Source organism: Sinocyclocheilus grahami, unplaced genomic scaffold (assembly GCF_001515645.1).
Source record: "Sinocyclocheilus grahami isolate Dianchi unplaced genomic scaffold, SAMN03320097.WGS_v1.1 scaffold56.1, whole genome shotgun sequence".
Lineage (NCBI taxonomy): Eukaryota > Metazoa > Chordata > Actinopteri > Cypriniformes > Cyprinidae > Sinocyclocheilus > Sinocyclocheilus grahami.
Window position 1 is genome coordinate 76,723 of NW_015505235.1, and position 15,294 is coordinate 92,016.

The window sequence follows — 15,294 nt, forward strand, 5'->3', positions numbered from 1 at the left end:
CGTTGCATCTCGCCGCATAAACATAAAACCATGTCTGCATTTGTGATCGGAGAAATGACGAACAACAAGCGCTACTCTACACTGCCCAAAACTCACATTTGAATCATCAGTGGCAAATCCTTTAAATATAAAAAACATACTTACTGTCTGTGAGTCAGAACAGACGGCACTGTAGTCTACTCTACCAGCATCAGGAAACAGTCCTCCATAAAATGCGCTGCACACATCTGAATATTTGGGTTGAACTGTTCTGGAACAGTGTTGTAAATACAACTTAACCACTGATTTCTAGTCGTGTCCTCTTTTGGAAGGCCAAACAAAGTATTTTCGCTTTCGCAACGAAACACACAGCATCTTCACAACATGGCGGTGGCGGCAGCAACAATAAAGTTATGCCTTCTTTCTCTGCGTGAACATTTGGGCGGTGTTATGCAAATCTTCCCACATAGTGACATAGACATGTGGGGGCGTGTTTAAACGAGGCATTTTAGGAGGGCGTGGACAAGTCTTAACTTTTATAAAGAATATCTCTTTGGGTTTGAGTCTTTGCAACTTTAGGGATCTTATCTATTCACGAACAGCTTGTAACACTCCACAGAGAAAGGAAAACTTGAAATCGCATCATGACCGCTTTAACTGTCAATTCCTTGTGCAATGGATAGTTTTTTTTAGTTATTAGTTTACACAAATGGCAATAAAATGAATAGGGTGGAAATAATCAAGTATATAATCATGAGACAGCTCAAAACATCAAATACTTACTTTCATTGTTTCATTGTCATTTCAAAGTCTGCTAAATCTTTTGTATAAATACTTCCTTAAGTTACAACACAATATGTTTTAAGTTTTTAGAAGTAATAGAAAGTACTGCATAGCACAAATGACCCAGCCAATATGAGAATGACATGAATTCTATGGAACATACAGGGACATTTATTTTTCTTTTTTTGGTCAGGTCTTTCCCAATCCAAAAACAACAACAAACATGGCTGACAATAGCCCATAGGAACATGCAGAGTTCGTTTTCTCACACTTAGAAAAGTGTCATGGCCATGCAAGAGTACTGCTGAACAGAGAAAGGGTGAAAGTGAGACTTTGAGTGTGAGGAAAAAGTGAAAAGATGATGGATCACTTAGACATTCATTTACGTGTCGTGTTTCCACAGCAACTCAAAAACAAACACGACAAAGACCGATTAAAGCCTTTTAAGACGCACTTGGTAAATGTCACTGCAATGCCAGACCAGGAAGAAATTAACTCAATTTGGGAGAGAACTGATGATTATGGAAAGGAGAAAGGTGAAAGATGAGGTGTGCTCAGCATAACTAATGAGAGAGAAAATTTTCAGCGATAAAAAAACTTTGATTTGCACCGGCATTAAAAGGAAATTAAATTTTTTTAAGACCTGAGGTTAAATGCATCTTGTATCATATGTCATTTCTTTTATGTCAGTGTAACCCAAATTTAACAAACATCTTTTAGTGATCCTTTTAAGTGTTATTAAAAATTGGAATACATTCCCATTATGTGCCCTCATATATTTGTTCAGTGCTAATTCAAGAGTGCAGGTTAACCTACTGAAAAAAAGATGGACATGCATAACCATAAATAAAATATCTATTCAATCTTGTGAAAGCAGAAAACTTGTTCAGACAAAGACACTTGCGCACAAAAGAATGGTGACGACTTAGTCATAAGAGTACCTCCTACAATGCAAATCTATGGATTTATCACCTATTTTATCATCCACCAAGCCAAAATCTTAATCTGATTTTACATACTCATATATCAAGGTACTTGAATGGTGCTGGAATAGAGTATTAACAAACCATGCAAATAGCATATTTATCGATACTAGCAGGATACCAGGATATGGTATCACAGTATACAAACCAGTGATAATCAGTCAGTAACATGGTACACATCAAAATATGGTAGATACTATCACTGATCAAGTGCAAGATTCAAGATTCAAGAATATAAATAAAATATAAATAAACTGCGGCATCTTTGTGCTTTTAACCTTTGTGTGATGTTTTTAATTGTGAAGAACGGACACCAGGCAGAAGGGATGTTAAAAAGCATGTGCATATGGTCTCCATGGTAACAGTAATTTGTCAGGTGGGTGCTTGGCAGTAATGTGTTACTGATGGGTAATGGGTGAGAGAAGTCGACGTGCGAGAACGAGAAGCGCTAATCAGCACACATGGGAGCCAGTTGCTAACAGGCCTCTGATCTGTAACAGTGTACCAGTATTCTTTCAATACATCATACACAACCCTGCTGAAAAATAAAGCTTTAATCCAGTCTACAGTGGCTTGTTGGTCTTAGCTGGCTTAGCAGGTTGGCCTGCTCATCTCCCAGCGTCAGACATGCCCGGTTTAGACTAGTTTAGGGTCGCAATGAAATGGAAGCAGTGACAGGTCTTTTTTTCCATACATGTGTATCAGATTATTGAATTGAAAAATTGTAGGATTGGGTCTTGTTTCTGTACATTGGATGCTGACTGGATGTTGAGATGTGGCCGTGGCACTCAAAAATGGAGGCAGACGAACATGAGTTTGCAGGGATTTATGCAGGGACTAAATGATTGGAGAAGTCCTTCATACTAGAGTTCTGAGGGACCACTGAATTTCTAGCCATTACTAGAAAACGTGTAAAGTAATTGTTGGGACTGCGGGATCTGTTCTATATTTTTTTTGACTGCCCACTCCCGACCGCAGTAAAGGTAAAACCACCCGCTCCCACGAGATCTGCGTTGGGTCTACTTCCTATATCACCAGAGAGAAGTCAAATTTTTCACCAAAAGACCCTGTTATGACATTTTATTTGACCATTACAAGGTCAAAACTTTTTTTTTTAAAACTAAATGTACAGGTTAGGATTTTTAGGTTAGCTTTTGCTTGATTATCGTAGTTTTAACTTTTTGTATTATTATTCTTATATTGCTTGTTTCTGTGTAAAGCACCTTGAGAAGCTGTTTTTAAAAGGCACTGTATAAGGTAAAGTTATTTATTATTATTATTATAAAATAAACTATATTATTATTATTATCATCAGGTGTTTATGTAAAGGCTTGAAATGTGCATTTAGAAAATGGATAGGGTAAATTTTCATTTCGTGCCGACTTGATGTGCTTTGTACAGCAGTAAGATTCTATTCATACAAGTGTTCGCCAGGATATCATTTATGGAAATGCATAAAGAGAAAAAGGCATACTGAGCACATGTATATTGTAATATTGTAAATATATATGAGTAGTATGATCATTTGGAACAAGACTTTTGCCTTCTTTCCACTGACAGTCATACTGGCAGAACAAGCCACACCTGCTGACTGCTTGTCAGCTATAGGAGCAATCCAGCGCATCTATATTCCATCTTCATGGTCTTTAGAGAGCAAACAGAGAAAGAATGTGAGAGAGCGACAGCGATGGCAAAAGAAAAAGACAGAAAAAAGACTTAAGGTGCGCACAAAAGCAATGATTTCACTCCTTAGCAGCTTCAAGTCTTGGGAGACATTCCTTTTGATGTAAAGGTTACTCAAACACATGCCTCAAAAAATGGATGAACCGTGAATATCAGGGGGGTGACTGCGTAACCTTTTCAGTGACCAGCACAGTTGAGCCCATTGGAAAACATGAGAAAATTAATCGAGATTTGAATAGAGTGCAACAATGACATCCACTTTTTTGTGACCTTGGCATTTTCCCCATTCATTTTCACCACAGGCATTGAAAAAAATCCATAAAGCAAAACTCCAAACCAAATCAACCAGCTCTAACATTATAAACTTTTATTTAAAACAAAATGTGCATTAAAACCAGCAAAAATTTGTGTATTTCTTTATTCTTTTATAAAGGAATGATCTGCTTGATGCATCCAAAGCATTGTAAATGGCAAAGCTAAAAAGGATGGTATTATTGATGTTACTGCAAGCTATTGACTTAAGAGTTATAAATTATTAGTTTATTGTTAAATATTAATGTATACAAGTAGTTTGAGAGTGTAGGATGAATGACTCAATTTCGTCATTGAAAACCATGCATGAGGGTGAGTAGTTATTAAACTCCTGCACTCTACAGGCTGGATATTTTAATTCAGAGTAAATTAAAAACGATTTACCATACTGTTTTTTCTCTTGTTTGGAACAAGCAAGCTGTCATATCCATATCTGACAAACCTGTCCTTATATATACAAACACGTAGCTGCAGGTTCTCGGGATAAGGACCCATCTGTCACATAACAATGCAAAGCCTCTTGCAATATTAGACAGATCAGATCATTCAAGAACACACACATAATTTTAACCCTGTTTGAATCCTGACTGCGTTAGCTTAAAGAGCATCACTATTTCCTGTCACCTTAAAATGTCAGCATGCATGCAAAATGCAGTCAAAGGAGCACAAACGAAGCCACACATCTCTAATCAGGCATTTACAAATACCAAATGTGCTTTGAGTCCTGCCATTTGTGGTAACAATGCAGCGACAAGCTAAACTGTGTGCTAAAAAGACATTTCTAAATGATTACTACCTCTTATGCACAGTTTGAGTCATGCATCAAGATCAGCCCTGAAGGAACAATAAAAAAATTCTGTTATCAAATCATTAGTGACAGGGATTGCACATTAGCAATTGCAGGAGATTGTCTATAAATAATCATGCATGAGCAAAAGGCATTTATTTACATAGAAAAAAGTAAAATTGCCGTGTGGTACAGCAGAGAAAGAAAAGAAGCATTGAATCGATTTCACTTAACATTCTTGTCAGTATTTGTTTGGCCCAAGGCGGATAACATTTTTGTTGTGTCTTTTCAGCAGCGTGTGAGAGAAAATTCCATTACATGCTGCAGGTACATGGGTCTATTAAGCTCTGGATGACAAAAATCACATTCCACCACGACAATGGACAAAACTAAACAGATCAGACAGAATGGACAAATGCAGAGAAATGAAAATCATTTCAATCCTAACAACCTCAATCTTAGATACACTCTAAAAATTAAGGTTCCAAAAGGGGGTTTTCACAGCAATGCAATGGAAGAACCATCTAGGGTTCTCCAAAGAATCTGGCAATGAAAAGTTCTTAACAGAACCATTTTTTCTAAGTGTAAAGAACATTTCTACTACATTTACACTATAAAGATGTATTTGGGTTTTTTTATACTGGGTTACAAATAACTTTTATTTTTAAGTATGCATAACCTCAAATCAAAAATAAAATGATTGCAAATCCTGAAAAACATCTATTGAAAAATAATAATGTGACCCAATTGATTGTGGCAATGTGGACTACTGTATATCTGCACCTTATATCAACAGAACAAAAATCTATGCAAGACAACCATCAGGTGCACTTTTGACCTCTTGAAATGGACAAAGGTGATGTATTGTTTAAAGGGTGCATGATCAATGTTCTGCTCGGGCTGCTTATGTAATACACAGTTACTCATGGTGGGGCAAGAGGCACATCTGTCTGTCAAAGCGGCAGAGACTCAGTTAAAACCTAGACTCATTCGTTCCCTCCTGTCATTGATTCCACCATCAACACCCTTCCAATGCAGGCAGTGCCTAATCTATTATGAGGAGGAACCACACTCCTGTGATTTCACTAGTTATTTCTGCAGCAGGTCAGTTCTTTCCTTGGTTTATGACTGTTTTTGATCATGCATGAACCTGGTCGAATGATTTCCTAAGAACGTGCTGGTCAGCAGTCAAACTATACGCTAAAGACTAGCTTTTTAACATCTCCCAACTCTTGTTTTTTTATTTTTAGTGAATTTATGAAGTCAGTTGTCCACTCAAGTGTCCTAATATTTCACAATTCATAGTCAACAATTTCAACAAGATCTATTATTTTCTTATTTCAAAATGGGACAAACTTATTTTTGTGAGATGTTTTGCTTGGAAATTTTTTTAACCGACACTGAGTTTGCAATCTAATGCAATGACATTTTTAGGGTCACTGTATTGTGGATGGAGAGATTGTCATTTTTTCTCTTCTGTAAGCGAGAAAGGCTGCATTAATGTCCATTTCCCTACGAGCATGTGAAACAGGACACTGGCCTCGTGAGCACTCTGATTTTCTGGGTCAGGAAGACAGGAGCCAAGGCAAGAGTAGTCATTTGTATATGTGTGTCTGTGGACACACTTGTGCGACTCCACACAGTGAATTTTGAGCCCTTTGAGACCCTAGTATGCATCTCCAGCTTGGACCACACACACACACCTCAGTGACCTCCAACCAATGTTTGCTGAGTAAGCAAAAACCTTCACTGCGGTAATGAGAATCCACTTCCAAAACCTCATCCCCTCATACACACTAAAAAAAGAAAAAGGGGTAAAAAAAACATGATTTCTCCTCCATCCCCCGAGAGTGTCAACTCTCGCGATCTTCTGCGTGAAAACATCCCTCTTAAGCAACTGATATAAATGTATGAGAAGAGAAATAAAAACAGACTTGAAACAAGGTGGATAAAAAATTTAACAGACCTTCTCTTCTCTCACCCCATCCGAAATGAATGTGCAGATACAGGCTACACTTTTTGTTCTACCTCCCTGCACGTCAATGTCTAATTTTGACCTTCAAACACACTCTCCTTTCAAGTGCCCTTCTGACAATATGGCAGCGAATCAGACAGCTGATGCTTTCAAAACAGGATTGCACTGATATAAAGTACCACTCTTCTGTACGTTTCTAATGAAATTTAGAGGAGAAAAATAGACTAAGCACTATGTACCAAAAAGCAAATAAGAACAGAAGAAATCCTCCAATCCTCCAATAAGTTTTCAAAGAAAATGGAAAACAGTTCCTGCTGCTTTAAGACGATTAGTCAGATTATGTTTTTCTTTGTTTCTTTTCATCAAAACTTAATTACAGGAACCCTCTTCTGATATGATGAAAAAATATATTAATCAATAAAAAACAGCTTTATTGATCCTATTAAATCCCACTGGACAAAATCACGTTTACCTTTGCATTATTTTCAAATGAATATGGTTTCACTTGCAAATGTGCCATTTCAGAAATCGAGTTCATCTTAAAAAGAGAAACAAACTGTTTACAGTAATGCACTTACAGTGCAAGTCAAGGCACTGTATGGGAGTAAATGTTAAAATAGACAAGATTCGAAAAATAATCTTACGAAGCTTTTAATCATTAAACTACTGTCAACATGCAAGAAAACAACATTTAAAATAATACGAGCAGCACAAATATCTTTGCTCCATAATTTTACACTAAGTGCATTACTGGAAGCACAGCTGTTGTTCTTATAAACTGAGGGATGAGATGCTCTCGATACAGCTTAACTTGCATTAAACCCAGAATGTTTCCATTAAAGGACATTAAAAGATTTGAGATATCTTTGTTAAATTTCACAATTTAAATTGAAATTCCTCTTTTTTTTTTGTTTAGACTAAAAGAGTGAAATGAAGAGGACCATCTCTCCACATGAGCTAAGGAATAGCGGCTTATGTAACCCACACAATTCTAAATATACTGATGCAGGACTGGCCGTGGAGGAGTGGCGTGAACTACATGATAAGATCCAGAACAACAAAAACATGAACAGAGGTCAGGGGGCTCTTGCATCGCTTGGTTTTATAATGAGATGCTAATAGGACAAGAATGTGTTGTAGGGAGACAGCAGAGAAGGAACTTGTTAGAGATGCATGGGATATAGAGAACTGAGATTGAACTAGCTGTTCACACTTAATTGAAGTGAACAAGAGATAAAAAGGATTTCTGGTCCTTAAAAAAGAACATTTCATAACTAGGTTTCTATGCAAAAAAAGTAACACTTCTCAAGAAGCAAAGTCTTAACTTAAATTGAATCAAAACATCCCTTGTAAAAAATAAAAAAAACAATGACAATAAAGAGAAAGATGAAGGAAAAGTAATATATTTACAACACATTTATTTCAAACTAAGTATAGTTCATAACATATTTACTTACATATCGCTTGAGACTTACTGACATAAAAATTATAATGAAACTTTATTTTGAGTACTACTTGTGCACAATGCACATTTCTTAATATTAAGCTTAAAATGTGTTTTAATGTCACTACTGATGAAGATTGTACAATCTTTTAATAATATTGGTCTTTAAATGCAAGAACGTTTAAGTGTACCTAAAGTAAACTTACAATAGTTCCACTTTAGCACAATTAAAAATACTTTAGTATATCTTTAGTTGGACTTCAGCCCTACTTCTGCACAATTAAAGTGCATTACGTACAATATTAGTTTTTCCAATTTAGCAGACTTTAAGCATACCAGTTTAGTATACCAAGTACAATTGCAGGGTATTTTTAATAAGCACATAAATATGTAAATGTACTTGTAGTGTACTTAGCATTAAATAAATGTACTTTAAATACATTTTAGTATTTTTATTTTTCACTTGGGATACTTAAGAAATTAAATACAGTTAACCATTACACTGAGACTCTCCTTGTTTCAGTATAACTGGCAGCTATGATAACCAAAAATGCAGCGCACAAGGTTTTGGAAGACAACCACTATAACCAGAAACTTCCATTGCTCAATATCTAAATTTAAAGGGATTACACAGTAGTCAATGCCATTTCGTTGTCTGCAGCCAATAACCTTGAGACATCATGTGAAAAATGGGGGTGACTGACCATCAAACAATCAACTCGTGCAGCTGAAAGAAAAAAAAACAGCTGGCAGGCACTGGGAGGCTTATTTTACCAAGCGGCCAGCAATGGAAACAATTAAAGATGCAGGAACAAACAAAACCTGACTGAACCAGGTCAGCTATGGGCTGTTCATCCCCACAACTTCACCTAAACTACCTGACAGCTGATGGCCCATGAGAGATGCATAAAGCAATCAATTTTTGACCTTGTAGCCAGTATTTCAACAGTCTTGTCATCGCCAACTGGAGCTCTGCATTGATTTGCTACATAAACCGTGCAGAAAAATTAAACTGTCAATCAAAAAGAAAAAAATTGTGCAATGTGCAAAACATGAAAAGGGCCATGACAGCTGAATTCATATGATGATATGCGACATAGATTATTTGTGGAGGCATTTTAAAATGGTAATTTACTGAAAAACAGATATATTCTGCATCTTTCAGCCCCTGAGATGGCTCCATGTGGCAGCTGAATTTCTGAAATGTGACTGGACAGTTCAGTGTGATGCCTGTGTGTCTGTAGACAGGGGAGAAAAGGCCAGTGTGGCCCATCTGCTGTGTGTGATTGCGTCGTGTGACAGAGAAACATGCTGAGGGAGAGATGGAGAGAGACAGAAAGAATACTACAGAAGAGCAACTACATGAACGCACATCTAACTACATAAACGATTCCATTCATGGTTGTGTTTTGGAATATGTTGGACAACAATTCATAACACAATGCAAATTGGGCATTTTCAGCGATGCTTGTACTGGTAAACAGTTCTTGGATTTGGTGTTGGAGAATTTTGAAATTGCAGCCTGCCAAGTGACAAACTCATAAATTAAAGCAGTTAATCTACCCCTACAGTAACACCAGTATCTTAAAAGTAAAATCAAATCTTTTTTAAAAGTAGTTAGCTATAATACAATTTATCAAGTAGCTAACTACATTGAAAGCTTTTTCAAAATGCTGTCAAGTTCTGCAACAGTTTGTACTTTGTTTCTCCCCTACATTGTTTTATTTTTACCTGAATTTCCATGCCCTGTTCCAGTAACCGTTTGGCTTGGTTCTCAACCTCCAGACGAGCTCGACTGATGAACAGCAGGTCATTTTCTATGACGGCAATACCTGACAGATCAACACCTTGGGAGAGATAGTCTGCAAGAGATAGAACAAAACATTTTTTGTTGGTTTTTAAGCTTTGTTGTTGATAAAAACGTCCATATATATATATAGGAAATTAAGTTTTATATGACGTTTAATACTGCATACAAAAATTTATTTAAATTGATTTCCAGGTCAGTTTTGGCCTATTTAAAGGGAATTTTTCCCTAACCGTATTAAATGCATGTCTCGTCTTTCATATCAAATTCTTACATTTTATTAATAATTTCACTTAATATAATAAGACAATATAGGGCTGTTACCAATCATATGAAATCAGTATCTACAAAACTGATCTTTCCACTGCAGAAGAAATAGAAGTGACTGGAGCGGCATTCAGATGCATTTACACAGAGAGTTTAATGTAGCTGAAATATAGCACGAATGCATTAACACTGTAAAATTATAACAGCATAAATAATGTTGTGAGCTTGGTGTTTTAATATATATATATATTAATATACAAATATGAAATGTTGGAAAAAATGCAACAATAAGCTACTATGAATGTAAATCGCCAGTAGGTGGCAGCAAGTGATCTTAAATAATGAGTCATTGAAGCATGCCTTCAAACGATTCGTTCAGACGGCTGATTCAAGAATGAAGCAAGTGCCTGTCTTTATGAATGGACCACTGAATCATTGACTCAAATGATTCAAAATTCAAAAACGTGAATCATTCAGTAACGAAACACTGCTGTGTGTTGCTCAGACATGTGCGACTGTTCTGCTGTGATCTTTGTTTGGAACTATTTTCATTAACCAAATGGAGCAAAAACGGTCAACGTTGACAATATATAAAAATTCAAATATTCAACTAAAATGCAATTAACTACTCGTTTTAACTACTCTCTTTAAAATGTCAAATTTGCAATCGTGGTTTTCAGGGAAAATTTCACTCTCTTGGTCGTGTCATGTTGCTTAACTAGGCTGTATGTTATAAATAATAAAACTAAGTTACATTTATATGTTTCTTCTGTGTGCAGTTGCATTCATTTGTTTCGATTTCTCCACGAGATTCTCTCACTGAGACAGGCTGCGTGAGCTTCAAGTGGCGCGACCTTGTTGTTACTGTTGATTATCCATTATCAATCTGTTTACACCGAATGTAATAAAATCAGAATCAAGCTCACTGTAATTTCGGTGCTTCCTTAATTAGATGTTTTAATCAGATTAGCTGTCCGGTCGGGCATGTAAAATTCTCTTCTTTCACTTGCCCCTTCAAAAAATCTACTTGTCCCAGACAAGCATTAATGTCGAGCTCTGTTACTGTACATAAAATTAAACCCGCCAAAGTGGCTAGTAGGAGTGACCGTGTTACCCGCCACAGCTGATATCCACCCGCATTTGGCGGGTGTTAATGTCAAGCCCTATATATATATATAAATCCATGGACAAGTCATTTACAACACCATTTCTTTCATAAACAGTCATATGTTTATGTGATAGATAATGTGTTATATGGAGGCCGAGCGTGTTTGCACACCCCTAGGAACCCGTTTGAGCCGTTAGCATGAAAACCGTCTTCTTCGCAATTGTCTGCACTAAGCAGGGGGTCTGGAAGCCACTCGACCCATCTTCGCAGCAGGCTGTGGAAATTATGCTTGATTTAGGTTTTCAGTGTGAAACGCATGAAAAACTGTTGAAAGAGATGAGATGTGCTTCAGAAATCACTCGAACAATGCTCATGTTGACAGCTTCCTACTTAGGGCTGATTAAACTTATCGAAAAGAGCAAAGCATTTATTTAGACAGCAGCATGCCCTGGAATGAATACATAGGCAAGTAGGGCAGCAGCTCCTGGTGTGGGATACAGGTGGAGGAGGATGAACGTCCCAGTTACACCTGAAAATATTCCACACGGGAGACCAGATGTTACTCACAAAGGTGTGCTCATTCAGGTAGTCATGGATTTAACAACACCTGTCCTCTCAGGTGTTATGCATGAGTGAAGTAAGCACCGTAGCAGACCACTGTGACATAAACAGTAGCTGTTATCATCTCAGAAGGTGTGTGCAGAAAATTTTTAGTGTCAAAATGGTGAACCAGAATTAGTATAAAATGGGAATAGTTCCTTAAAGAGTTTACCATCCACATTAGACCCCATGGAATGGACAAACACATAGTGCTACAAAGAGAAAAGTCAGACAAGTCAATTTTAGTCAATTTTCAGACAAGTCAATTTTAATAATGTAGTTGTTTATATCTCTAATAAATAAATAATTTTTACACAAGAATAATATGCATGAGAAAATCCACTTTGTGAAATTTAAAAATTCTTGCAAGTAAAACACTGTTGTACACATCTCTAATAAATACATGTTTTTATGCAAGAAGCATAAAGAACAAGAAAGTAAATGAGTAAATGCAAGTAAATGAGAGGGAAAGAAACAGCATCTCTAAACACAGGGTGCCATACTGAACAGGCCTCTGAACAGACAGCCCATGAGTCAGAGATGCTGACTGATACGGATACAGTGGCACCAAGCAGAACAATGTCACTACATAGATCTACTCATTAGCGCCTTCTGAGGGCACACACACCAGCTGACGACTCCGCGACTCGATTTGCCGACTGCTAACTAAGAGATAATAAAGAACCCAATGCTGTCTCATTAGAAGAGGTCAGATATCTTGCTGAGGAAATGACTCCATACTGTAGCACCCAGATGCTAAGAAGCGACCTTGAGTTTGTGGTTCAAAATCTGGAGGGATCGAGAGCTGTAGGAAACAGGTGGCTTCTACACAGGAAAGCAGGGGGGTGTCTTTGGCTCTTGTTCGTACAGGTAGGCCCAAAGCCAGAATAAAATCAATAAAAAAAAATCAAGATCCCTGCCAAAAATCCCTGTGTTGCAGCGCAATTTCATTTCACCTCATTTTCACCCTTCTAGAGTGCAACAATGATTACATTGCCCTAGAAGAAAACCACAATACTGAAGGGGGACTCTCAATTAGCATTCTATCATTTGCACTTTGATGACAAGTGCTGAAACTGTTGCATGTTTTTTCTAAGAGGACAAATGGTCACAGGGATTTAACGTGACACGATGATTCTGTAACTCAGGCTATGTTTGGAATACCATGCTACTAGGGCTGCACAATTAAAGTAATCAAAATTGCAGTGGAACCTTTTGCGATTATTAAACTGCAAAAGGCTGAGATTTAATTAAATATAGCATGCACATAATGCATTCTTCATGTAAGGGACAACACTCTGCTCTGTCTGTACTCTGCTACTCATACTTGCATTCTACTTGCATGTTTTTACACAATATTGGGTTCAAAATGCAAAAAGAACCCTATTTATTTCTAAGGTAACAGTAACTGGACACTACTTGTTAAATTAAAGGGGTACGCCACCCCAAAATGACAATTATGCCATTATTACTCACCCCTGTGCCTTTCCAGTTGTACAGTAGAGATCAAAACTAGAGAACAATCTATAAATACTTGATTTTTTCTGAAATATTGTTAATCTTCATCGCTCATAATTTGAAGGAATATTAGCTGTGGGTACAACCACTGTTGTACTAACATGTTTAACAAAATAACCATGGCCTTTCAACAAAAACCTGTATTTTGTGGAAAACACAGTGATCAAAATTAGAGAACAGTAACCAATGTAGCACGAAGGAAGATTACAACTAAAATTATGGAGGGCTACAGCTGTCAAAAAGTTGTAGGAATTGTAGAGGCCCCTGCTTTGAGTGACTTCGGCACATCTGAGGCTGTTTCTTCACTAGCTTCTCAGACTGCGCTGGTGTGATCATGGCCGCAGGAACTAGGGGTGCTGTGGGTGCTGCAGTCTGAGATTTTCCTTGTGCACCTCGATCATCCCCAAGATACTTAATTTTTGTGATAGTTTTGTGATTAATCATTTGTTAAACTGACCAGAAATATATAGCCTAGTATAGTTGTATTTTTCTTGTGCGCCTTGAGGCGCACGCCCTTACATCTCCCCCTCACACCAGGGCGGGGCAAAAAAATCGAATGCGATTTTCATGAGCATCTCGTCAGTAAAGCCGCTTCTGGTGATTAGTAGTAAATCTCCAGCACGTGGTTTCAGATGAAGCGGCATTTACTATGCAGAGCTGACAAACTACACAAAATTGTGTTCAAAATCACAGGCGATTCATGGATTCAATTAACTACGGAAATCATAACATTTTAGGCAAATAGGCTCCCATATTATGACATAAAATATTTTAATAAGACTGAATTTGTATTTAACCTGATCACGTTTAATAAAAAGACATTTTAAGTTTAAAATGCAGCATGTCCACGATTATTCAAACAGCGAACAAATTATACAGTGAGCAAAGAACATTTACATTATCACTGAATTCAATCTAGCGTGAGCGCAAGCACTCTAAAAAAGCTATGATCAGTGATGTTCTCTGCAGTGTATGATGAATTAATCTCTTATTTACATCGCATGCACTTTGTTGTTTCTGATGAGAGAATTCGCCAAAGTGCACTGACCAAAACTTTTGCATATCAGCGATGTTAATATTTAGTAAAATCCCCTTAAATAATAGAAATATTAAAGAAAAAATTATTGAACTAAAACTACAAAAGCACAAATATTGTTTCGCATTGAACTCTTGTCTTCATTTGTATGTTAATCTATAAGAGTTTAGGCTGTTTAATATTAGGATTTTGTCAAAAATCCCCCACCATGGCCCCGCCCTGCAACATCAAGCCCCACCCACCAGCACCCACCAGATAAAATAAGTTCTGGCTATGGGTGTGATCTTGATCCACTCTTCTTCCAGTCTCTTCCATAGTTCGGTAGCTGTAGTGGGTTTCTTAGCCATAACTTTGTTGCCAAGGATTTTCCAGAGATTTTCAGTTGGGGTTAGATCTCCGGCCATTTCATTATTTCAATGTTCTTACCTTCAAGGAACTGCTTTATCTGTTTTGCAGTGTGACGGGGGCATTGTCTTGCATGAAAATTGCAGGTTGATTGGGAGATGCTTTCAGGGAATGTACTGCATGTTGCTGAAGGAGGTTCTAATAAACATTTGCATTCACTCTGACATGTAGCTGTTTATTAGGCGGCCCAACTCTTGCAGCACAAAACATCCCCCAAAGCATGACACTTCCTCCTCCACCTTTCATTGACTTCTTTAGGCACTCAGGGTTCAGTCTTTCCCCAGTTTGACACTGAACATAATGTTTCCCATCGGACCCAAATAAATTAAACTTGCTCTCATTACTAAAGTGAACTTTGGGCCAGTACTCCTGTCTCCACACAACATGCTCATTAGCAGAGGTGAGTCAAGCCTTTTGATTATTTTTTTTTGATGAGAGGCTTGATCACTGCAGAGTGCGTTTTGAGTCTGACTTTTCTTAAAAATGCAGATACCGATCAATACCCTGTTCATAGTTGAACTAGCGAGCAATTCCAGCTGCAGTGCTGAACCGAGTCCCCATCGAGAGTCTCTGCATTATCCTGTCTTCTTGTGCATTTGTCTTATGT

At 37.4% G+C, this 15,294-nt stretch overlaps 1 protein-coding gene across 1 annotated transcript in view; it reads right to left on the reverse strand.

Annotated features, from left to right (window-relative positions):
- LOC107583928 (conserved oligomeric Golgi complex subunit 5-like) overlaps positions 1–15,294 on the reverse strand; it is a 78,834-nt gene that overhangs the window by 42,510 nt on the left and 21,030 nt on the right. Inside the window, exon 7 of the mRNA XM_016270278.1 lies at positions 9,678–9,808. Coding sequence (XP_016125764.1) covers positions 9,678–9,808 — 131 coding nt within the window. The remainder of the gene's footprint in view (positions 1–9,677; positions 9,809–15,294) is intronic.